The 24,589-nt window shown below is 44.0% G+C and overlaps 1 protein-coding gene across 1 annotated transcript in view; it reads right to left on the reverse strand.

Annotated features, from left to right (window-relative positions):
- LOC311108421 (utrophin-like) overlaps positions 1-24,589 on the reverse strand; it is a gene marked incomplete at both ends in the record, with an annotated part of 261,765 nt that overhangs the window by 16,646 nt on the left and 220,530 nt on the right. Inside the window, 1 exon segment of the mRNA XM_084151044.1 lies at positions 23,483-23,548. Coding sequence (XP_084007170.1) covers positions 23,483-23,548 — 66 coding nt within the window.

Consider the following 24,589-nt stretch of genomic DNA (forward strand, 5'->3'; position numbering starts at 1 on the left):
AAAACCAAAGTTATGATAATTTCAATTCCATGAAAAAAGTGCGTCAAAATATGCGCTCTTTTATGAGCGCTTTGCATTTATTATAATAACTTTGTCGTCTTTTGTGATAAAAAGGAACGGAAAAAAACGTGTGCTTGTGCTAACCCGGTTCTTCAGGATGCACACGAGTATATAAACATTCATTCCCATGACAACTAGCCATTGCGAAAGAACGAACGAGAGGAATTAGTTCAGTTCATGAGTAGTTTTGGAGAGTTTTTCACGAGTTAGTATTTCAATTGTTAGTATTTCAAGAGTTTTATTGTCAGCAGTATCGTTTTTGTGAAGCAATATGAGGCGCACACTTCACGTTGAACAAGCCGTCGACTTGTTATTCCAAATGAGCGATGAAGAAACTTTGGAAAGTTCGTCGTCAGACGACGACGACGACGAGCAGCCTGGGCCATCAACAGCCCCCACCCCCACAACAAGCCGACGGAGGCCATCACAGAGGGGGCGTGGAAGGAAGGATCAGGCCAAGACCAGGTCAAGATCTCCAGCCCAGTCAGCAGCACAGCCAGAACAGAGCTCTGAGCCATGGAAAACAGAGACTGATCCTGACACTGCCCCACAAGCCAGTAGGTTCATGCCCCGCAGACCACCAGGAGCCCAGGTGGATTTGCATTCAGGGCACACACCAAAGGACCTCTTCCTGCTCTACTTCGCCGCAGATACAATGAGGACAATCTGCTGAAACACCAACAAACAGGCAGCAAGAAATCAGCAGAAGGGGAGCAAATATCAGTGGACTGACGTTGATGTGGAGGAACTGCACAGATTTCTGGGTCTCCTCATCTACACCTCATTGGTGACTCTGCCTAGTATCCAGGACTACTGGAAACAAAGCCACATATTGTCTGTTTCATTGCCAGCGAAGGTCATGCCAAGAGACAGATTCCGGTCCATCTCATGGAACATCCACCTAAGTGATCCAGAGGAGGATGTCATAAATGACCAGCGCAAAGGTACACCCCAGCATGACAAACTGTTCAGGGTCAAACCTCTGATGGACGACATTCGCACTGCCTGCCAGGCTCATTACCATCCTAAGAAGGAACTGTCAGTCGACGAGAGGATGGTGGCTACAAAAGCCAAAACTGGCATGACCCAGTACATGAAGGACAAGCCTAACAAATGGGGGATCAAGCTCTTTGTGTTGGTAGAGTCTAACAATGGCTACACTCTAAACTTCAACGTGTATGTTGGGAAAGCACACACACCCAGCGTGCATGGACTTTCATATGATGCTGTTATGGACCTCATTCAGCCATCACATCTTGGTACAGGATACCATATTTATATGGACAATTTCTACACCAGCCCAAAACTGTTCCTGAGTTTGGGAAGTATGAAGTTTGGAGCCTGTGGGACCTACAGAAGCAACAGAAAAGGGTGTCCTAGTGGCAGAGAAAATGCCCTCACCAGCAAATCGAAGAGGGGGTCTGTGAGATGGATCAGAGAGGATCGCCTGGTCTTTGTGAAGTGGATGGATACGCGGGAGGTGTCGGTGTGCTCCACAATCCACCCAGCGTTTTCGGGCGAGACAATCAAGAGGAAGGTGAAGGAAGGACCTGGACGCTGGGTAGCAAAAGACATTCCCTGCCCTACCCCCATCATGGCCTACAATAAGTACATGGGAGGGGTTGACCTGTCAGACCAGCTTCTCCAGTATTACTCAACCCATCGCAGAACTGCTCGCTGGTACCGTACCCTCTTCCTGCATTTTTTGGACATGGGAACAACAAATGCATACATCCTGCACTGTGACATCAGTGCGACCCAACAGGTCACACCCATGACGCACAAGAACTTTGTGGCAGAACTTGTGGCCCAGCTGTGCGGAGTGACCCAGACAGGGGTTCCACTTCAAAAAAGCACCAGCCATGTTCCTGTGGCCATTGCCAATGTTGCAGAGGCCAAAGACAAAGCCACAGCAGGCCGCAGGGTTTGTCAACGCTGTAAACAAGTTGACAAGAAGAGGTTTGTCACACCATGGAAGTGCAAGGCCTGTGATGTGGCTCTCTGTGTCATTGTGGACAGGAACTGTTTTGAAGAGTGGCACAAATAGGGTAAAGGCCAGTGGCTATACCTACTTTTTTTGTAAATAGTTGTGTATTGCTTGTATATATCTCAAGAATACTTTTATATGTTCATATTTGCACTTTGTGGTTCAATTTGAAGCTTTTTTTTTCATTTTGGACAGAAACTGTTTTGAGGAGTGGCACAAAAAGGTTTAGGGTTAGAATAGAAGAAAAACGCCAGTGGTTATACCTACTTTTTATTGTAAATAGTTATTTATTGCTTGTATATATCACCAAAATACTTTTATATGTTCATATTTGCACCTTGTGGTTCAATTTGAAGCTTTTTAAATGCTTGGTTCACCATGTTTGAGGGTTTTACAATAAAAAAACCATCTTTTTTCTAAACGGACTTTGTGTTTTCTGTGTGTGTTTGGGTCCAGTGTGTTGAAATAGTATGTCAAAGTGAAAAACTTACTAACAGATCATATAGGTGAGGTTGTGCTGAAAAAAAAGATACCCAACATTGGTCTGGTAAACATTTCTTTATGTAGTATATCAGGGCAAAATTGAAGGTACCCAAAAACGGCCAAAAAAGCTCCAGACTCCGAAGAGTTAAAGAAGAATGGGTCTAAACCATCTGACCTAGATGTTTTTTTGGTGTCAAGTTTAAGGAGCTCCTTTAGCACCTCGGACTCCATGACCGCCTGCAGGGAGAAACCTTGTAGCGGGGCAGGGGAAAAAGAGGGAGGAGCATCGGGGATAGTAGCATTAGAAGGACTGGGAGATGAGGAAATGTTGGATGGGCAAGGAAGCATGGCTGAGTCAAATAGGAATCCTGACTTAATCAGCCATGTGCTCTTTGTCAGTAACAACCTCATCATCAACATTAAGGGACATGGGTAGCTGTGAGGAGGAGGGTTTATTCTCCAGGTCGTTAACTGTTTTCCAGAACTTCTTGGGGTTAGACCCACAGAGAGAGAACTGCTCCTTAAAGTAACTATCTTTAGCCTTCCGGATAGCCTGAGTGCACTTATTTCTCATTTGCCTGAACGAGAGCCAGTCAGCCTGAGTAAGCGTGTGCAGAGCCTTTCGCCAAATGGAATTGTTGAGGTGGAGTAACTCTGCCAGATCACGGTCGAACCAGGGGCTGAACCTGTTTTTAATTCTCATTTTCTTTATGGGGGCGTTTTTGTTAACAATACCACTGAAAATATCAAAACAGAAGGTCCAAGCGTCTTCTATACCAATTTACAGAGGCCATGTCATGAAGGAAGGCTTGCTCAGTTTTTTAGCAAGCATCTATGACAAATCAGGACAGTTCGTTTCACTGAGTAACCATTAAAAACACAGGCTGTAAAACTGTGATCACTAAAGTCATTACAGAAAACACCCGACTGATACCTATCAGGATTATTTATGAGGATAACATCAAGGAGAGTAGCCTTTTCTGGGTGTTTGGAGTCATACCTTGTGGGATTGGTAATAATCTGAGAAAGATTTAGGGAGTCCCATTGTTTTAGGACTTGGTCAGGTGGATTAAGCATGTCCCAGTTTAGGTCACCTAGCAGGACAAATTCGGATTTTGTGTAAGTGGCCAGGAGAGAGCTTATGGCAGGTAGGTACGATAACACCCAGAAACAATCAACAAAGAGCTATTTGAAAGTTTAATGCTTAAAACCAGCAAATCAAATTGTTTGGGGACAGACTTGGTGGAGACAACCGAGCACTGAAAGTGTTCCTTGGTAAAGATTGCTACTCCACCACCTTTGGAAGATTCGTCTTGATGAAAAAGGTTATAAACAGAAAGCTTAACATCAGTTTTCAAAACACTCTTTCTTAACATCTCAGTAATAACCAACACATCTGGATTGGAACTTTGAACCCACACTTTCAATTGATCAATTTGAGGTAATAAGCTTCTTGTGTTAACGTGCAGAAAGCCCAGGCTTTTACGAGAGCAGAAATCAGTGAAGCAGATATCAGAGCACATGTCAGAATTGGGGCTAGCAACAGTAGATGGGCCAGGGTGTACATGCACATTTCCAGATATCATCAGCAGTAATACAATCAGGGCACGGCCGAGGACAGGGTGAGCTCTGCAGTGTTGATTTTTTATGACGTGAATGTGCATCAGATGGCAACAAGATCATATTGTACAGCAATTTCATCAGGTTACATGAATACAAAGCCGGCGAGAGGTGGTTAGTCCAAGAGACCGTGTAACCAATAGAGAGTCAGAGTCCCGAGTGTGGGAACAAACATAGTCTGTCCCACGGGCGGGTAAACAAGCATGGTCATAGTCAACAATGCACGCAGGAGACATGAGGCAAATAGCATAATCCACAATAAAAATATATAACGAATTGGGGCTATCCATCGTAAGTTCAGAGTCACTTGCCCCAACAGAGCGTGTGTGCTGGAGGCGAGCGAAAGCTCGGGAGAGAGGGGGGAGTGTGGCGGGGGTACCTGTACCAGACAGGGGGAGACAGGGCAGACGGTGAACAGATCACCAGGTGGAATCCAAGCAGCACTGCAGCAGGCAATGGGTGTAGGTGTCACACCCACTTGGGAGAAACTTTTTCGGGAGGCAGATTCCTTGTAGAAGATCCCAGCTAGCTATGTCCAAAAAAAGTTGTCCTGTGGCTGTTTTACTTTGGAGATTGCGAGGAGGATATCTTCTGATGTTATCAAAGCAAAAATATTGTTTCTTTTTTAGGTAATTTACAATTTAAGTGTCCTGACTGCATATCAGTTCAAAATAGAGTTGAATCCAGGGGGTACTGTACTGTAATGACCTGTGCACAGCAGGAGGGGGCTTCAAAGGCCTCTGCAATTGGGTGAAGTAGGCTTTAAAACTCTCCTGCCATTGTTGGGCTCAAGGGCTTTGACACCTCGTACTTCACACCTCAGTGCTAATTGAAATAACAGTCAGATCTGTTTGGTAGCCTAAGTTAAGCTTGGTAGCCTTAACTTATCATTCAGTCTTTATAAAGTTAAATATATCAATGTAATATATTTTTCTTCTTGGCTTTAAAAGTAACTTCAGACTAAACATCACTCAGTTCCAGGTTGGATGGTGTTTTCAGGCTTCTGTTTGTTTGCCAGAGCATTTTCTTTATAGCTTGGAAATAAGAATCTTTGGCATTAGGAATCCTTCCAGGTAATTTTGTCCAAAATCAGGTTGTAGGTTTGGCGTTTTGATGTGGAGTGAAGGTTATGTTGTGGAGGGTAGTATCCTGTATACCGTAGCCATACATGTATTCAGGTTCTCCATGATATTCAGGACTGGATGAAGTGAGTCCAACTTGTCAGTCAGTGCAATCAATGACTGTCTGCCTCAAGGCTAAGGGCTGTGATGTTGTGTAGGAATGGAATGTGCTATGAAGGTATGAAATTATATTCTTCCCCTCTCTGTACCGTGTGATTGATGCTTCCATTAGTGTTCACTCCACTGCATAGTAGCTTCACATGTGCATGCACGCACCCATGCACCCATGAACGCACGCAGACACAACCACACTCACACACACACGCCTGACATACTCCCCTCTCATCTCAAAGACAGTTATCTATCAATCTTCTTTACGTTACAGAACGAGTGCCATGCCTGAAATCACTGCGACGTAGATAATGACATAAGAGCTAGGAGGAGAGGGGAGCTAAATCTCACCAGGACAGGTTTACAAGCAACACATCTATCCATTATATATACATATATATATACAGTATATATATATGTACATATATGATATGGGGAGTGAATATGGAACAGGAAGGAGAGGTGTGATAAGATGCTCATATAGGGCCAGAGTGAAACCTTGACCGCACTGGGAGCGACCAATTAAATAGTGAGTGAGAGAGAGAGAGAGAGAGAGAGCATCAGCGCCACAGGTAACTTCCACAAAGCTGTGAACGATCTGAGAGACAAGGCAAGAAGGGCCTTCTATGCCATCAAAAGGAACATAAAATTTGACATACCAATTAGGATCTGGCTAAAAATACTTGAATCAGTTATAGAACCCATTGCCCTTTATGGTTCTGAGGTCTGGGGTCCGCTTACCAACCAAGAATTCACAAAATGGGACAAACACCAAATTGAGACTCTGCATGCAGAATTCTGCAAAAACATCCTCCGTGTACAACGTAAAACACCAAATAATGCATGCAGAGCAGAATTAGGCCGATACCCACTAATTATCAAAATCCAGAAAAGAGCCGTTAAATTCTATAACCACTTAAAAGGAAGCGATTCCCAAACCTTCCATAACAAAGCCATCACCTACAGAGAGATGAACTTGGAGAAGAGTCCCCTAAGTAAGCTTGTCCTGGGGCTCTGTTCACAAACACAAACAGACCCCACACAGCCCCAGGACAACAACAACAACAACACAACTAGACCCAACCAAATCATGAGAAAACAAAAAGAGAATTACTTGACACATTGGAAAGAACAAACAAAAAAACAGAGCAAACTAGAATGCTATTTGGCCCTAAACAGAGAGTACACAGTGGCAGAATACTTGACCACTGTGACTGACCCAAACTTAAGGAAAGCTTTGACTATGTACAGACTCAGTGAGCATAGCCTTGCTATTGAGAAAGGCCGCCGTAGGCAGACCTGGCTCTCAAGAGAAGACAGGCTATGTGCACACTGCCCACAAAATGAGGTGGAAACTGAGCTGCACTTCCTAACCTCCTGCCAAATGTATGACCATATTAGAGACACATATTTCCCTCAGATTACAGCGATCCACAAAGAATTCGAAAACAAACCCAATTTTGATAAACTCCCTTATCTACTGGGTGAAAAACCACAGTGTGCCATCACAGCTGCAAGATTTGTGACCTGTTGCCACAAGAAAAGGGCAACCAGTGAAGAACAAACACCATTGTAAATACAACCCATATTTATGTTTATTTATTTTCCCATTTGTACTTTAACTATTTGCACATTGTTACAACACTGTATATATACATAATATGACATTTGAAATGTCTTTATTCTTTTGAAACTTCTGAGTGTAATGTTTACTGTTAATATTTATTGTTTATTTCACTTTTGTTTACTATCTACTTCACTTCCTTTGGCAATGTTAACACACGTTTCCCATGCCAATAAAGCCCTTAAATTGAAATTGAATTGAAAAATTGAGAGGGAGAGAGAGAGAGAGAGAGAGAGAGAGAGAGAGAGAGAGAGAGAGAGAGAGAGAGAGAGAGAGAGAGAGAGAGACAGAAACACAGAGTGTGTGTGTGAGAGAGAGAGAGAGAGAGAGAGAGAGAGAGAGAGAGAGAGAGAGAGAGCGAGAGAGAGAAAGAGAGAATGCGAGACAGAGAGAGAGAGAGAGAGAGAGAGAGAGAGAGAGAGACAGACAGACAGAAACACAGAGTGTGTGTGAGAGAGAGAGAGAGAGAGAGAGAGAGAGAGAGAGAGAGAGAGAGAGAGAGAGAGAGAGAGAGAGAGAGAGAGAGCGAGAGACAGAGAGAGAATGCGAGACAGAGAGAGAATGCGAGACAGGAAGAGATCATGTTATGTATAGTAGGGGTTGGAGAAGGACAGTGTGGTAGGGGAGAGTTTTGCCAGCTTTAGTGAAACAATGTGTTCAGGGATCTGTGCCTAGAACATCAAAAAGCACAGGCAGCCCACTGAAGCTGAGAGCCCAAATTAGGCCAAGAAAACGGCTCAACTCTTTCATGCCATACTTCAGATGAGATTTCAAATCTTTCTCTACTAGGACTGGTGCTATGGAGTTGGTTGTGTGGAGGTTTGAGGGAGAGGAGAGTGGACTTGATGGAGGGAGAAAAGGAAGAAAGAACGGAAGAATCCAAGATGGCGTAGTAGTGCTGTTGTGTTTTTATCGTCTGTCTGTAAATAGCCTGTAAATACCCTATTTTTCGTACATATTTCCCTATCAGACTTTTCATCCTTCTACAAGATATACTTTCCTGCAACCCGCCTCACTCAATGTGGAACGGATTCTATTATTGACTTACCTTTATCTAGAATCTAGAATCTCCAGTTGAAACTAGCTAGCCAGCTAACTAGCTACTTGCTATTTGCTATTAGCCACAGCTAGCGGTGTTTCACCCAGAACATTGGATTTTTTTCTGCTGGATTAATTTTAATCACTGGACATTGATCACCGGATATTCGGCCAGTCTGCACAGCGCGTTATCGACCCAGAACATATCAGTTTTCCCGCCGGAATCACTGAATCACTGGACCTTTAACTCCGGATTCATCGCTACCAGCTAGCTACCACCAGCCAGCTACAACAAAACGGACGCTGTGGTCTGGCTAATCATCCTGAGCTAGGCCCATCGCCCATCTCCCGGCTATCTACCTCTCTGTCAACCGGACGGGACCACCTAGTGTTGACACGGAGCCCCGCCGATCCTACACGACTGGTCTGCCGACGAAATCGTCTGATGTGGTTACGACGTTAACCACGAAGATTCCATCCATCTGCTAGCCCTGGCCCGCTAGCACACGCTAGCCGTGGCCTCTTACTAGTGCTTCACCACCGGACCTTATGATAACTCAGCTATACAGCTGATATCTGCTGGACTGTTCCTTTTTACGGTACTACATCCTGTTTATGTTTAGCCTCAGCCCAAACATGGTTAGTTTATTGTTGTTTCGGTTATTTCTAATTGTACTATATCACTGTAGACCCCCCCAGCCTAGCTAAACCTGCCTTAGATAGCTCCTTTGCCCCTCCCCCTATACACGCGGAGACCGACTCAATTGATGCCTCCAGCGATGCTATCTCTTTCATTGTTACCCAACGCTTAGGTTTACCTCCACTTTACTCATATCCTTCCATATCCTTGTCTGTACATAATGCCCTGAATCTTTTCTATAACACCCGGAAATCTGCCCCCTTTATTCTATGTACCCAACGCACTAGAAGACCAGTTCTTAAAGCCTTTAGCCGTATCCTTATTCTAGTCCTCCTCTGTTCCTCTGGTGATGTAGAGGCTAACCCAGGCCCTGCAGCCCTCAGTATCACTCCTACTCCCCAGGCGCTATCATTTGATGACTTCTGTAATCGCAAAAGTCTTGGTTTCTTGCACATAAATATCAGAAGTCTACTTCCTAAGTTTGAGTTATTCACTGCGTTAGCACACTCTGCCAACCCTGATGTTCTAGCAGTGTCTGAATCCTGGCTCAGGAAGGCCACCAAAAATTCTGAAATTTCCATCCCCAACTATAACATTTTCCGTCTAGATAGAACTGCCAAAGGGGGTGGAGTTGCAATCTACTGTAGAGATAGCCTGCAGAGCTCTATCATACTATCCAGGTCTGTGCCCAAACAGTTTGAGCTTCTACTTCTAAAAATCCACCTTTCCAGAAATAAGTCTCTCACTGTTGCCGCTTGCTACAGACCCCCCTCAGCCCCCAGCTGTGCCCTGGACACCATATGTGAATTGATTGCCCCCCATTTATCCTCAGAGTTTGTACTGCTTGGTGACCTAAATTGGGATATGCTTAATACCCCGGCCACCCTACAATCCAAGCTAGATGCCCTCAACCTCACGCAAATTATCAACGAACCTACCAGGTACAACCCTAAATCCGTAAACATGGGTACCCTCATAGATATCATCCTGACTAACATACCCTCTAAATACACCTCAGCTGTCTTCAACCAGGATCTCAGCGATCACTGCCTTATTGCCTGCGTCCGTAACGGGTCCGCGGTCAAACGACCACCCCTCATCACTGTCAAACGCTCCCTAAAACACTTTAGCGAGGAGGCCTTCCTAATTGACCTGGCCCAGGTATCCTGGATGGATATAGATCTCAATCCGTCAGTAGAGGATGCCTGGTTGTTCCTTAAAAGTAATTTCCTCTCAATCTTAAATAAACATGCCCCATTCAAAAAATACAGAACTAAGAACCGATATAGCCCCTGGTTCTCCTCAGACTTGACTGCCCTTGACCAGCACAAAAACATCCTGTGGCGTACAGCATTAGCATCAAATAGCCCCCGCGATATGCAACTTTTCAGGGAAGTTAGGAACCAATATACACAAGCAGTCAGGAAAGCAAAGGCCAACTTTTTCAAACAGAAATTTGCATCCTGTAGCACTAACTCCAAAAAGTTTTGGGACACTGTAAAGTCCATGGAGAATAAGAGCACTTCCTCCCAGCTGCCCACTGCACTGAGGCTAGGAAACACTATCACCACCGATAAATCTACAATAATCGAGAGTTTCAACAAGCATTTTGCTACAGCTGGCCATGCTTTCCATCTGGCTACCACTAACCCGGACACCAACTCTGCACCCTCTGCTGCAACTTGCCCATGCCCCCCCCCCGCTTCTCCTTCACACAAATTCAGACAGCTGATGTTTTGAAAGCGCTGCAAAATCTGGACCCCTACAAATCAGCTGGGCTAGACAATCTGGACCCTTTCTTTCTAAAACTAGCCGCCGAAATTGTCGCTACCCCTATTACTAGTCTGTTCAACCTCTCTTTCATAACGTCTGAGATCCCCAGAGATTGGAAAGCTGCCGCGGTCATCCCCCTCTTCAAAGGGGGTGACACTCTAGATCCAAATTGCTACAGACCTATATCCATCCTGCCCTGCCTTTCGAAAGTATTCGAAAGCCAAGTTAACAAACAGATCATCGACCATTTCGAATACCACCGTACCTTCTCCGCTATGCAATCCGGTTTCCGAGCTGGTCACGGGTGCACTTCAGCCACGCTCAAGGTCCTAAACGATATTATAACCGCGATTGATAATAGACAGTACTGTGCAGCCGTCTTCATCGACCTGGCCAAGGCTTTCGACTCTGTCAACCACCGCATTCTTATTGGCAGACTAAATAGCCTTGGTTTCTCAAATGACTGCCTCGCCTGGTTCACCAACTACTTCTCAGATAGAGTTCAGTGTGTCAAATCGGAGGGCCTGTTGTCTGGACCTATGGCAGTCTCTATGGGGGTGCCACAGGGTTCAATTCTTGGGCCGACACTTTTCTCCGTGTATATCAATGATGTCGCTCTTGCTGCTGGTGACTCTCAGATCCACCTCTACGTAGACGACACCATTTTGTAAACATCTGGCCCTTCATTGGACACTGTGTTAACAAACCTCCAAACGAGCTTCAATGCCATACAACAATCCTTCAGTAGCCTCCAACTGCTCTTAAACACTAGTAAAACTAAATGCATGCTTTTCAATCGAACGCTGCTGGCACCCGCCCACCCGACTAGAATCACCACTCTCGACGGGTCTGACCTAGAGTATGTGGACAACTACAAATACCTAGGTGTCTGGTTAGACTGTAAACTCAACTTCCAGACTCACATAAAGAATCTCCAATCCAAAGTTACATCTAGAATCGGCTTCCTATTTCGCAACAAAGCCTCCTTCACTCATGCTGCCAAACATGCCCTCGTAAAACTGACTATCCTACCGATCCTTGACTTCGGCGATGTCATTTACAAAATAGCCTCCAACACTCTACTCAGCAAATTGGATGTAGTCTATCACAGTGCCATCCGTTTTGTCTCCAAAGCCCCATACACTACCCACCACTGTGACCTGTACGCTCTTGTTGGCTGGTCCTCACTACATGTTCGTCGTCAAACCCACTGGCTCCAGGCCATCTATAAATCACTGCTAGGCAAATCCCCGCCTTATCTTAGCTCATTGGTCACCATAGCAGCACCCACCCGTAGTCTGCGCTCCAGCAGGTATATCTCACTGGTCATTCCCAAAGCCAACACCTCCTTTGGCCGCCATTCCTTCCAGTTCTCTGCTGCCAATGACTGGAACGAATTGCAAAAATCTCTGAAGCTGGAGACTCTTATCTCCCTCAATAACTTTAAGCATCAGTTGTCAGAGCACCTTACCGATCACTGCACCTGTACACAGCCCATCTGAAATTAGCCCACCCAACTACCTCATCCCTATATTGTTATTTATTTTGCTCTTTTGCACCCCAGTATCTCTATTTGCACATAATCTCTTGCACATCTAGCATTCCAGTGTTAATACTATTGTAATTATTCTGCACTATAGCCTATTTATTGCCTTACCTCCATAACTTGCTACATTTGCACACACTGTATATATATTTTCTGTTGTATTTCTGACTTTATGTTTTTTACCCCATATGTAACTCTGTGTTGTTTTTTATTGCACTACTTTGCTTTATCTTGGCCAGGTCGCAGTTGTAAATGAGAACCTGTTCTCAACTGGCTTACCTGGTTAAATAAAGGTGAAAAAAAAAAAAAAAAAAAAAAAAAAAGAGCGAGTGCGAGAGGGAAAGAGAGAAATATATGAAGAAAAAGAAAGAGTCACATAGGGAGAGGGTTAGAAAGAGAGGGATTGAAAGACTGGGGAGAAGGAGACAGAGAAGAGAGGAAGGAGAGGCAGAATCCTGGCACCTTGGTGATTAACAGCAGCATCAATGACTGAGCCTGGGCTCGAAATAAAACAAAATAAGCAGGTCTCTGGCTTGCCTGGACACAAATGCATAGCACAACAACACACACACACACACACACACACACACACACACACACACACACACACACACACACACACACACACACACACACACACACACAAACAATTAAAGATGCATACAGTGGGGAGAACAAGTATTTGATACACTGACGATTTTGCAGGTTTTCCTACTTACAAAGCATGTAGTGGTCTGTAAAATGTATCATAGGTACACTTCAACTGTGAGAGACGGAATCCAGAAAATCACATTGTATGATTTTTAAGTAATTCATTTGCATTTTATTGCATGACATAAGTATTTGATCACCTACCAACAAGTAAGAATTCCGGCTCTCACAGACCTGTTCGTTTTTCTTTAAGAAGCCCTCCTGTTCTCCACTCATTACCTGTATTAGCTGCACCTGTTTGAACTCGTTACCTGTATAAAAGACACCTGTCCAAACACTCAATCAAACAGACTCCAACCTCTCCACAATGGCCAAGACCAGAGAGCTGTGTAAGGACATCAGGCATACAATTGTAGACCTGCACAAGGCTGGGATGGGCTACAGGAAAATAAGCAAGCAGCTTGGTGAGAAGACAACAACTGTTGGCCCAATTATTAGAAAATAGAAGAAGTTCAAGATGATGGTCAATCAAACTCGGTCTGGGGCTCCATGCAAGATCTCACCTCGTGGGGCATCAATGATCATGAGGAAGGTGAAGGATCAGCCCAGAACTACACGGCAGGACCTAGTCAATGACCTGAAGAGAGCTGGGACCACAGTCTCAAAAAAACCATTAGTAACACACTACACCGTCATGGATTAAAATCCTGCAGCGCACGCAAGGTCCCCCTGCTCAAGCCAGTGCATGTCCAGGCCCGTCTGAAGTTTGCCAATGACCATCTGGATGATCCAGAGGAGGAATGGGAGAAGGTCATGTGGTCTGAGACAAAAATATAGCTTTTTGGTCTAAACTCCACTCGCCGTGTTTGGAGGAAGAAGAAGGATGAGTACAACCAAGAACACCATCCCAACCGTGAAGCATGGAGGTGGAAACATTATTCTTTGGGGATGCTTTTCTGCAAAGGGGACAGGACGACTGCACCGTATTGAGGGGAGGATGGATGGGGCCATGTATCGCGAGATCTTGGCCAACAACCTCCTTCTCTCAGTAAGAGCATTGAAGATGGGTCGTGGCTGGGTCTTCCAGCATGACAACGACCTGAAACACACAGCCAGGGCAACTAAGGAGTGGCTCCGTAAGAAGCATCTCAAGGTCCTGGAGTGGCCTAGCCAGTCTCCAGACCTGAACCCAATAGAAAATGTTTGGAGGGAGCTGAAAGTCCGTATTGCCCAGCGACAGCCCCGAAACCTGAAGGATCTGGAGAAGGTCGGTATGGAGGAGTGGGCCAAAATCCCTGCTGCAGTGTGTGCAAACCTGGTCAAGACCTACAGGAATCTCTGTAATTGCAAACAAAGGTTTCTGTACCAAATATTAAGATCTGTTTTTCTGATGTATCAAATACTTATGTCATGCAATAAAATGCCAATGAATTACTTAAAAATCATACAATGTGATTTTCTGGATTTTTGTTTTAGATTCTGTCTCTCACAGTTGAAGTGTACCTATGATGAAAATTACAGACCTCTACATGCTTTGTAAGTAGGAAAACCTGCAAAATCGGCAGTGTATCAAATACTTGTTCTCCCCACTGTACATGTGTGTGTATCAGTGTGTGTGTATAACTGAGCATTCTAAGACCCGGGTGGAGTTGGAGATGTGAAGGCCTCTCTAAAGATCAAGTGTAGGTGGAACAGAACAAGATATGACTCTTAATACTTAAAATCATAAAGCGTGAAATAAAAGGGAATCAGAATTAATCCTTAGCGGAGTACAAGCTGAACGCAGTGTTAAGCCTGGCCGCCGTCCAAACGCCTCACAGAAGCAAAGTGATTTTTTGATTTGGGCAATGTGGCTGCGCTCAGATCAGCTTAGACAGGATTTACGGGTGTTAACACGTTTGTCCACAGATTCCAGGCACTTAATCCTTTTAAAGGAAGCATCGCTAATTTGCCTGTTAAAACTGACACAAGGCGTAGTGTGACATTAGACCTACCGCTGCATTTAGCGGTCTTGGAGTTAAGACAAAAGTAGGAGAACATTGACAAATGTTATCCTCTTGTCAAAACGGCTGACACATTTGCCATTTAGCATTACCTGTCAGAAAATACAATAAAATGTATTCTTATAAATGTGTAGAGGGGGAAATCTACTAGTGAATGGGGGAAAAAATAGATAGTTACATATCGGTATATGTCACGATCGTCTTGAAAAGGAGTAGACCAATACGCAGCGTGTTGAGCGAACATGATTGACTTTATTTTAATAACGCACAAAAACCAAAACAATAGACGACTCGTGAAGTCCACAGTAACAATGACCGTAAAGGAACAAAAACCCACAAACCCAAAGTGAAACACAGACAGTTAAATATGGCTCCCAATCAGAGACAACCAGCAAACAGCTGACACTCGTTGCCTCTGATTGGGAGTCACTCAGTCACACATAGAAATGACCACCCTAGAACACCCAACCAAAGAAACAGAACACAATGAATGAACACACCCTGGCTCAACATATAGAGTCCCAGAGCCAGGGTGTGACAGTATATAATTTCATGATATATCGTATTGTATCGTTTTGACAATATCACAATATAATTTTTGCGCTAGTTTGCTGTACCTGCACCAAAACTTTTTCCTTCATAGCTTGTTTTCCATCTTCCATTTTCAGCTCTTTTTTTTCCATGACTGATCAAAACTCATTTTCTCACGGCTCTTTCTTGTCCCTCTGCAGCAGACGTAAGGTGAGCAATATGTTTGGAACATCGAATCGCAATTAAATCACAGTATTGAATCGCAATACATATAGAATCGTGAGAATCGCAATACATATCGTATCGGCACCTACATTTTGTGATAATATTGTATCGTGAGGTCCCTGGCAATTCCCAGCCCTAGAATCTCCTTGAGAAAATAAGTGTTAAAACCTGATGAAAGTAAGCTATATAGTGGGATATTACCTGAGCAGAAATGTGTAAAAAAAAATACAGTGGGTGTACTTACAGAGCTGATGTGAGTAAAAACAGGATGAGACGATAAGTAGTTGGAGCCTGGAGGCTGTTTTTACTCTGCTACTTCTATTGGAGCTATCACATTAACCTTCCTCATCCTCATCAGCATCATCCTTCACCTATCTATTCGTCTTTTCCTCCCTCCTTCCTCTCATCGATCCGAAGCAGATAACATTGTTAGGTAGGGTGTAATCAGAGCAAAAAAGCATGTTCAGGCCGTTACTGTGGTGAAACGGTACTATAGCTTTTTTTGCAGAGTGTAGACGGACAAAGGGAGGTGTGGGGGCAGATGGCTGAAAAGAACTCAAACACACGTGAGTATGGACACGCACAAAATCAAATCAAATTGTATTTGTTACATGCTTCGTAAACAGGTGTAGTCTAACAGTGAACTGCTTTCCAATAACGCAGAGTTAAGATAAAGATACAAAGATAAAAAATGTAATGTAAAAAAAGTATTAGTGGCATGAGGAATAAATACACAGTGAATAACAATAACGAGTAAAAGTACAGTTGAAGTCGGAAGATTACATACACCTTAGCCAAATACATTTAAACTCAGTTTTTCACAATTCATGACATTTAATCCTAGTAAAAATTCCCTGTCTTAAGTCAGTTAGGATCACCACTTTATTTTAAGAATGTGAAATGTCAGAATAATAGTAGAGAGAATGATTTATTTAAGTTTCTATTTCTTTCATCACATTCCCAGTGGGTCAGAAGTTTACATACACTCAATTAGTATTTGGTAGCATTGCCTTTAAATTGTTTAACTTGGGTCAAACGTTTTGGGTAGCCTTCCACAAGCTTCCCACAATAAGTTGGGTGAATTTTGGCCCATTCCTCCTGACAGAGCTGGTGTAACTGAGTCAGGTTTGTAGGCCTCCTTGCACACACACTTTTTCAGTTCTGCCCACACATTTTCTATAGGATTGAGGTCAGGGCTTTGTGATATGGAGGACTAAAAGTGCCACAATTAAATAAATAAATACACCATTAAATAATTACTTAAATGTGTCATTAATTAATTCAAATTAGAATTAAATACATAAATGTGTAATTAAATGTATCATTAATTAATTCAAATACCGATTCATTTAATGTAAAATACATATATAATTATTTCACTATTTACATTTACATTTCATGATCCTGCATTGCAGTGATTCATGAATTACTTAAAACTGTCAAACTGACCCATCAAAGTCAGTGGGCGGGGCTAACGCGAATCTAGTCTGATCCATTGCTTTGGTCTGAAGTAGAGTAGGCCAACCTGGATAGAGACAATGGAGGATCTCCGTGAACTTTCCAGGGAGTTGGTTAGAGACATTTTAAACTTAGCAGAGGATGTAGAAGCAGGACCTGCTGACATTATCCGGAATTGATTTGTCTTGGCTTGATGCAGAGGGTAACCAATCAGGCGTTAGGTTCCGCCTACCAACTTTTGATGGGTCAGTTTGACAGTTTTAAGTAATTCAGGAAGCACTCCAACGCAGGACCATGAAATGTAAATGTAAATAGTGAAATTATTATATATGTATTTTACATAAAATGAATCGGTATTTGAATTAATTAATGACACATTTAATAACACATTTATGTATTTAATTCTAATTTTAATTAATTAATGACACATTTAAGTAATTATTTAATGGTGTATTTATTTATTTAATTGTGGCACTTTTAGTCCTCCATATTGTGATGGCCACTCCAATACCTTTACCTTGTTGTCCTTAAGCCATTTTGCCACAACTTTGGAAGTATACTTGGGGTTATTGTCCATTTGGAAGACTCATTTGTGACCAAGCTTTAACTTCCTGACTGATGTCTTGAGATGATGCTTCAATATACCCACATAATTTTCCTTCCTCATGATGCCATCTATTTTGTGAAGTGCACCAGTCCCTCCTGCAGCAAAGCACCCCCACAGCATGATGCTGCCACCCGCGTGCTTCACGGTTGGGATGGTGTTCTTCGGCTTGCAAGGCTTCCCCTTTTTCCTCTAAACATAACGATGGTCATTATGGCCAAACAGTTCTATTTTTGTTTCAACAGACCAGAGGACATTTCTCCAAAAAGTATGATATATTTGTCCCCATGTGCAGTTGCAAACCGTAGTCTGGCTTTTTTATGGTGGTTTTGGAGCAGTGGCTTCTCCCTTGCTGAGCGGGCTTTTAGGTTATGTCGATATAGGACTCGTTTTACTGTGGATATAGATACTTTTGTACCTGTTTCCTCCAGGTCCTTTGCTGTTGTTCTGGGATTGATTTGCACTTTTCGCACCAAAGTACTTTCATCTCTAGGAGACCGAATGCGTCTCCTTCCTGAGCGGTATGACGGCTGCATGGTCCCATGGTGTTTATACTTGCGTACTATTGTTTTTACAGATGAACGTGGTACCTGCAGGCATTTGGAAATTGCTCCCAAGGATGAACCAGACTTGTGGAGGCCTACACATTTTTTTCTGAGGTCTTGGCTGATTTGTTTTGATTTTCCCATGATGTCAAGCAAAGAGGCACTGAGTTTGAAGGTAGGGCTTGAAATACATCCACAGGTGCACCTCCAATTGACTCAAATGATGTCAATTAGCCTATCAGAAGCTTGTAAAGCCATGACATCATTTTCTGGAATTTTCCAAGCTGTTTAAAGGCACAGTCAACTTAGTGTATGTACTTCTGACCCACTGGAATTGTTATACAGTGAATTATAAGTGAAATAATATGTCTGTAAACAATTGTTGGAATAATTACTTGTGTCATGCAGAAAGTAGATGTCCTAACCGACTTGCCAAAACTATAGTTTGTTAACAAGAAATTTGTGGAGTGGTTGAAAAACAAGTTTTAATGACTCCAACCTAAGTGTATATAAACTTCCGACTTCAACTGTAACATGGCTATAGGGGTAAAGTGACTAGGTAACAGGATAGAAAATAGACAGCAGCAGCAGTGTATGTGATGAGTGTGAATGTGTGTGTGAGTGTATGTGTGTTATCAGTATGCATGTGTGCGCGTGTTATGTGTGTGTGTGCATCCAGTGTGTGTGCATTGAGTCAGTGCAAGAAAGGGTCAATGCAGGTAGTCTGGGGAAGCCATTTGATTAGCTATTTGGCAGTCTTGTTTAGCAGTCTTATGGCACGGGTAGAAGCTGTTTAGGGTCCTGTTGGTCTCAGACTTCGTGCACTGGTACCACTTGCCATGCGGTTACAGAGAGAACAGTCCTATGGCTTGGGTGGTTGGAGTATTTGACAATTTTTTGGGCCTTCCTCTGACATCACCTGGTGTAGAGGTCCTGGATGTCAGGGAGCTTGGCCCCAGTGATGTACTGAGCCGTCCTCACCACCCTCTATAGTGCCTTGCGGGCGGATGCCTTGCAACTGCCTTACGAAGCGGTGACGCAACAAGTCAACATGCTCTCAATGGTGCAGCTGTATAACTTTTTGAGGATCTGAGGGCCAAAGCCAAATCTTTTCAGCCTCCTGAGGGGAAAGAGGTGCTTACGTGCCCTCTTCACAACAGAGCCTGGATTCAAACCAGGATCTCCAGAGTGGCGCAGTGGTCTAAGGCACTGCATCGCAGTGCTAGCTGTGCCACTAGAGATCCTGGTTCAAATCCAGGCTCTGTCGTAGCCGGCCGCAACCGGGAGACCAATGGGGCGGCGCACAATTGGCCCAGGGTAGGGGAGGGAATGGCCGGCAGGGAGGTAGCTCAGTTGGTAGAGCATAGTGTTTGAAACGCCAGGGTTATGGGTTTGATTCCCACGGGGGGCCAGTATGAAAAAATTAAATAATGTATGCACTAACTCTAAGTTGCTCTGGATAAGATGTAAACTGTGTGGGTGTGTGTGCACCATGTTCATTTCTTAGTGATAAGGACACAGAGGAACTTAAAGCTCTCGACCCGCTCCACTTTAGCCCCATCGATGTGGATGGGGGTGAGCTCGCCCCTCCGTTTCCTGTAGTCCACGATCAGCTCCTTTGTCTTGTTGAGGAAGAGGTTGTTGTCCTGGCACCACACTGCCAGGTCTCTGACCTCCTCCCTATAGGCTGCCTCATTGTCGTCGGTGATCAGTCTTACCACCGTCGTGTTATCAGCAAAGTTGATGATGGTGTTGGGTCATCGGTGAACATGGTGTACAGTAGGGGACTAAACACACACCCCTGAGGGGCCCCCGTGTTGATGGTCAGCGTGGTGGATGTGTTGTTGCCTATCCTCACCGCCAGGATCCAGTTGCAGAGGGAGTTGTTCAGTCCCAGGGTCCTGATCTTGGTGATGAGCTTGGAGGGGACTATGGTTTTGAATGCTGAGCTGTTCTCAATGAACAGCATTCTTACATTGGTATTCCTTTTGTCCAGGTGGGTGAGGGCAGTGTTGAGTGCAATAGCGATTGCGTCATCAGTGGATCTCTTGGGGCGGTATGCGAATTGGAGTGAGCCATGACCAGCCTTTCAAAGCATGTCATGGCTATAGAGTGCTACAGGGCCAGCTGGTCAGCGCATGCAGCGCAGTGTACGCATCCTGGTATTCCTTCTGGCCCCGCAGCCTTGTGAATGTTAACCTGTTTAAAGGTCTTACTCACATCGGCTACAGAGAGCGACATCACACAGTCGTCCGGAACAGCTGGTGCTCTCATGCATGGTTCAGTGTTGCTTGCCTCGAAGCGAGCATAGAAGGCATGCAGTTTGTCTGGTAGGCTCGCATCGCTGGGCAACTCGCGGCTCGGTTTCCCTATGTAATCTGTGATAGTTTGCAAGCCCTGACACATCCGTCGAGCGTCAGAGCCGGCGTAGTGGGATACGATCTTATCCTATATTGACACTTTTCTGTTTGATAGCTCGTCGGAGGTCGTAGCAGGATTTTTTATAAGCTTCAGGAATAATGTCCTACTCCTTGAAAGTGGCAGCTCTAGCCTTTAACTCAATGTGGATGTTGCCTGTAATCCATGGCTTCTGGTTGGGGTATGTGCATAAGTGTGTAGTGTGTGAGTGTGTAGAGTTGGTCGAGACTCAAGACCCTGAAACGTTTCAGTCTACCCACGATGCCTGTCTCTCTCACTCTCTCCCACTTTTTCTATCTTTCTGTCACTCTCTTTTCCCTCTCTATCTCTCTCCAATCTGTCTATCATGCTCACTGTGTCCCTGATTATATTTCTCTCTTATGCAGTTGTCTCCTGCTCCCTCAAACACCCCTGATGCTCCTTCATGTGTGGGTTGATTTTTGCCAACGTGTCCTCACTGAAAACCATTTCCAAATCCCACATGCGCTTCAGTGTACGCACACATGCAGATCATCTGAGGGATATCTGCAGACTTCAGCTCTGCTTCTCTCTCTTATCAGAGTAGGTTGAGGGATCATCACATTCTAACCCCCCTCTAAACACAGGATCACAGCAACAGAGGGTGTACAGAGAGCTCCAACCAGCATCAGTGTGTGTGTGACCTCAGAGGGTGTCAGAGCTCAGAGAACTCATTCCCCCGATTAGAACCTCAGATGGGAATAGGTCTTAACATGCCCTTCAGGCAGTTTTAAGGGAACGTCTATAGAAACAACCTCAAGCTCTCGCTCTCTTTCTCTCTCTCCCTCAGACAGACACACACACACAAATCTGGAGCTTCAGTATTGCTTACCGCCTCTCCATCTTTTGTCATGCCCTCTCCCTCTCTCGCCCCACCTTTTCTCTTGAAAGTTCTCTCTCACCATAACCATCTTCCAACTCCAAGATCATTCATTCTAATCTATATCAAAGCAAACCATCTTTCTCTCTTTAACGCACTGTAACTTTCTCTCTTCCCCACTCTTTCCATCCTTATCTTTCCTCCCCCCGTGCGTAATTCAAACTTCTCTCCTCCCTCTCAGTTTTTCCATCTCCATTTCTCCTCCTTCTCCCCCATTCTCTCACCCATCCTATTTTCTAAAGTGGGGGAAAAAAGTATTTAGTCAGCCACCAATTGTGCAAGTTCTCCCACTTAAAAAGATGAGAGAGGCCTGTAATTTTCATCATAGGTACACGTCAACTATGACAGACAAATTAAGAGAAAAAAAATCCAGAAAATCACATTGTAGGATTTTTAATGAATTTATTTGCAAATTATGGTGGAAAATAAGTATTTGGTCACCTACAAACAAGCAAGAATTCTGGCTCTCACAGACCTGTAACTTCTTCTTTAAGAGGCTCCTCTGTCCTCCACTCGTTACCTGTATTAATGGCACCTGTTTGAACTTGTTATCAGTAGAAAAGACACCTGTCCACAACCTCAAACAGTCACACTCCAAACTCCACTATGGCCAAGACCAAAGAGCTGTCAAAGGACACCAGAAACAAAATTGTAGACCTGCACCAGGCTGGGGAGACTGAATCTGCAATAGGTAAGCAGCTTGGTTTGAAGAAATCAACTGTGGGAGCAATTATTAGGAAATGGAAGACATACAAGACCAATGATAATCTCCCTCGATCTGGGGCTCCACGCAAGATCTCACCCCGTGGGGTCAAAATGATCACAAGAACGGTGAGCAAAAATCCCAGAACCACACGGGGGGACCTAGTGAATGACATGCAGAGAGCTGGGACCAAAGTAACAAAGCCTACCATCAGTAACACACTACGCCGCCAGGGACCAAAATCCTGCAGTGCCAGACGTGTCCCCCTGCTTAAGCCAGTATTTGTCCAGGCCCGTCTGAAGTTTGCTAGAGTGCATTTGGATGATCCAGAAGAGGATTTGGAGAATGTCATATGGTCAGATGAAACCAAAATATAACATTTTGGTAAAAACTCAACTCGTCGTGTTTGGAGGACAAAGAATGCTGAGTTGCATCCAAAGAACACCATACCTACTGTGAAGCATGGGGGTGGAAACATCATGCTTTGGGGCTGTTTTTCTGCAAAGGGACCAGGACGACTGATCCGTGTAAAGGAATGAATGAATGGGGCCATGTATCGTGAGCTTTTGAGTGAAAACCTCCTTCCATCAGCAAGGGCATTGAAGATGAAACGTGGCTGGGTCTTTCAGCATGACAATGATCCCAAACACACCACCCGGGCAATGAAGGAGTGGCTTCGTAAGAAGTATTTCAAGGTCCTGGAGTGGCCTAGCCAGTCTCCAGATCTCAACCCCATAGAAAATCTTTGGAGGGAGTTGAAAGTCCGTGTTGCCCAGCGACAGCCCCAAAACATCACTGCTCTAGAGGAGATCTGCATGGAGGAATGGGCCAAAATACCAGCAACAGTGTGTGAAAACCTTGTGAAGACTTACAGAAAACGTTTGACCTGTGTCATTGCCAACAAAGGGTATATAACAAAGTATTGAGAAACTTTTGTTATTGACCAAATACTTATTTTCCACCATAATTTGCAAATAAATTCATTAAAAATCCTACAATGTGATTTTCTGGATTTTTTTTTCTCATTTTGTCTGTCATAGTTGACGTGTACCTATGATGAAAATCACAGGCCTCTCTCATCTTTTTAAGTGGGAGAACTTGCACAATTGGTGGCTGACTAAATACTTTTTTTCCCCACTGTATATATTGTTCTCTGCTTCTTCAATTATCACAGACCAAATAATGACAATAATAATCATTATATTTTTTATACATGCCCTCAAAGCTCTAACACATGAATTAACAGAGAGACTTCAATATTTTATGGCAGGGTGAGAGACATACTGTAGTGTAACTCCACAGTCCATTGAGTCAAACATAACACAGGTAGTCATGACAGAGATATGAAGTCCATTAGTCTAACCTCAAGGTTGACAGGTCGGTGGACAGTTGGGAAACCTAATGGTTACTAATGGATACTTGTGGCAACTAATGTTTACTTACATGCTTCCTGTAGCTGAGCTGCTATCAGTGGGCAGAGAACCATTGGAGCATTCCATCTGAGCCAGTCTGAGAAACACATACAGATACAGACATTAGCTGGATGAGTTAATCAACGTTAACATGGAGGTCAATGTACCAAACACTGCTGGCTAGTGCAACTTTCTATCTGAGCGGATGAAATGTGACATAACATAACGAGTGGACAGCAGACATCAGACATTCAGACAGAGTTCAGTCCAACAGCCAGGGGATCAGCCATTACAATATGGGACCCAATTATGACATGAGATAGATTATGGTACAGTGACTGGGACGAGAGGTTCAGAACCACACTGGTCCAATCCTGTTGGGCACGGGTGGATTGTGGGTGTTGTGATAGATCCATGCAGTTGGGAGGGGAACACAGTGGATTACTGGCCCTGGCCTTGTTGCCCACACACACACACACACACACACAGAAGGTAATTAGATTGGGCCAGCAGATCAACAGCTCTATTTATTGAGCTGTGTAATAAAGAGAGGGCGAGAGGGGAGCTTCATAGCTCCAAGGGAGATTATGATCCCTACACTGGCACAAGGCTGACATTGGGATAGGGCTAGTATGTTAATACGGAGTCTGTGTATATGTGTATATGTGTACATGTGTATGTGTATGTGTGTCAAGGCAGCTTGTTAACTGGTAACAGTGAGGGGCTGTAGCCATTGATCTGTGGGTTAATGGTTCATGAAAGGGAAGGATGTGTCAGACCAGGTGGTCAAATCCTGTCAGTATAGCATATGGAATGGCTGGAACTGAGGGGGCACAGTAATATTTGCAGGGGAGGCTAGCCCTACTGTCTCTATGTTAATGGACAACAGTGTAGACGGCATAGACAGTAATACATTGCATTCAGAAAGTATTCAGACCCCTTCACTTTTTCCACATTTTGTTACATTACAGCCTTATTCAAAAAACAAAAACAGAAATATTACATTAACATACAGTTGAAGTCGGAAGTTTACATACACTTAGGTTGGAGTCATTAAAATTCGTTTTTCAACCACTCCACACATTTCTTGTTAACAAACTATAGATTTGGCAAGTCGGTTAGGACATCTATTTTCTGT

Source organism: Coregonus lavaretus, assembly GCF_964263955.1.
Source record: "Coregonus lavaretus genome assembly, chromosome: 33".
Lineage (NCBI taxonomy): Eukaryota > Metazoa > Chordata > Actinopteri > Salmoniformes > Salmonidae > Coregonus > Coregonus lavaretus.